This window comes from Pyxicephalus adspersus, chromosome 5 (genome assembly GCF_032062135.1).
Source record: "Pyxicephalus adspersus chromosome 5, UCB_Pads_2.0, whole genome shotgun sequence".
Taxonomy (NCBI): Eukaryota; Metazoa; Chordata; class Amphibia; order Anura; family Pyxicephalidae; genus Pyxicephalus; species Pyxicephalus adspersus.
In genome coordinates this window covers 124,944,563-124,945,804 of record NC_092862.1, presented here as the reverse complement: position 1 = coordinate 124,945,804, position 1,242 = coordinate 124,944,563, and the positions used below count along the sequence as shown (strand labels likewise).

At 37.0% G+C, this 1,242-nt stretch overlaps 1 protein-coding gene across 1 annotated transcript in view; it reads left to right on the top strand.

The window, feature by feature from the left end:
• The window catches only part of PITRM1 (pitrilysin metallopeptidase 1), a gene marked incomplete in the record, with an annotated part of 43,572 nt that overhangs the window by 15,902 nt on the left and 26,428 nt on the right, over window positions 1-1,242 (top strand). Inside the window, 1 exon segment of the mRNA XM_072412631.1 lies at window positions 18-120. Within this exon segment, the coding sequence (XP_072268732.1) occupies window positions 18-120 (103 nt within the window).

The following is a 1,242-nucleotide window of genomic DNA, read 5'->3' as shown; positions in this document are numbered from 1 at the left end:
TTTTTTTTTTTTGACAGAACTTTATTTAAGAATTCATGGAGGTGGCAAGCAAGTTCCGCAAGTGAGAGAGCACTAAATTATAAACCCGGCCAAGTTATTCATGGATTCACAGTGAATGAGGTATTGCTGTGACATTAACATGAGGTGCAACACGTTTAAATCGAGCATTTACCTTCACAGGGATGTCAAACATTAAGGAATGTCTTATTTCCTTTAAAACCAGAAGACATTTCCTGCTTTCTCCTCATCCACGTTTCATAATTGTATTGTGTACGTGTTTCTAGACACAAAACTGAAGAATGTGCAATATTGAAATGGTATTAAAGTCTTCCGGCAATAAATCAGCCTAAATGAATAGCAACATGTTAACATTTCTGTTTAATATTTAGGTAGACTTCTCTTGAATGTATTTGCTCACATTTATTATTATTATTAATATTATTATTAACCTTTATTAATAAAGCACAAAACATATTATTCCGCACATGAAGTAGTCCTTTTTAAGCCAGGTGGGAAGAAGCTTTTGCCATGTGGCATTCTCTGTATTGTGACCTAACATTTCTGTAACCACCCAAAAGCAACCCGGTGGTTACTGAAATGTGCCGGGTGGTACACCCAGCTAAAGGGGGGCTGGGGAGAAAACTGTATATGTAAGTGTTACCTATTTGTTGATCTAATGTAGCAGCATAAACACTAAAATCCCTTACAATAATGCACACCTATAATGCTCTTTTCAACCAACCGTCTTATTAAAAAATTCCTCTCCTTGTAGTGATCATCTACCTGTCTTCTGTTGTGTTCTTTCATTTCTTGTTTGCCTTTTTAGCACCTCTTATCTCTTGTCTCTCATGAATGTTAGCACATGTCTTCCATACATTACCTCTATCTCCTATACTTGCAGCAAGCAATATTAATGTCACACAGGGGATGTAGGCTGTGCAGTGCATTGTAAAAAGAAAGTTTATGCGATTATAAACATACTACTATATAATACTACTACTATTACAATACTAAAGAAAAGGTTGCACTTGCATACGTATTAGTAATTAGCTGTTCAGCGGCTATATATTCTACATCCATGTCAAACTCTAGGTGAAAGAGGGGATTTTTTGTTACATGTGACATCTCTCGTTTGTCCCAAAGATGTGGGTACAGATTTGTTCTTCTCTGCCTTATGTCTAGACCAGGGGTCGGCAAAGTTTAATGGCTACTAGGCCATTTATAGGGTGGGCGGGAGCACAC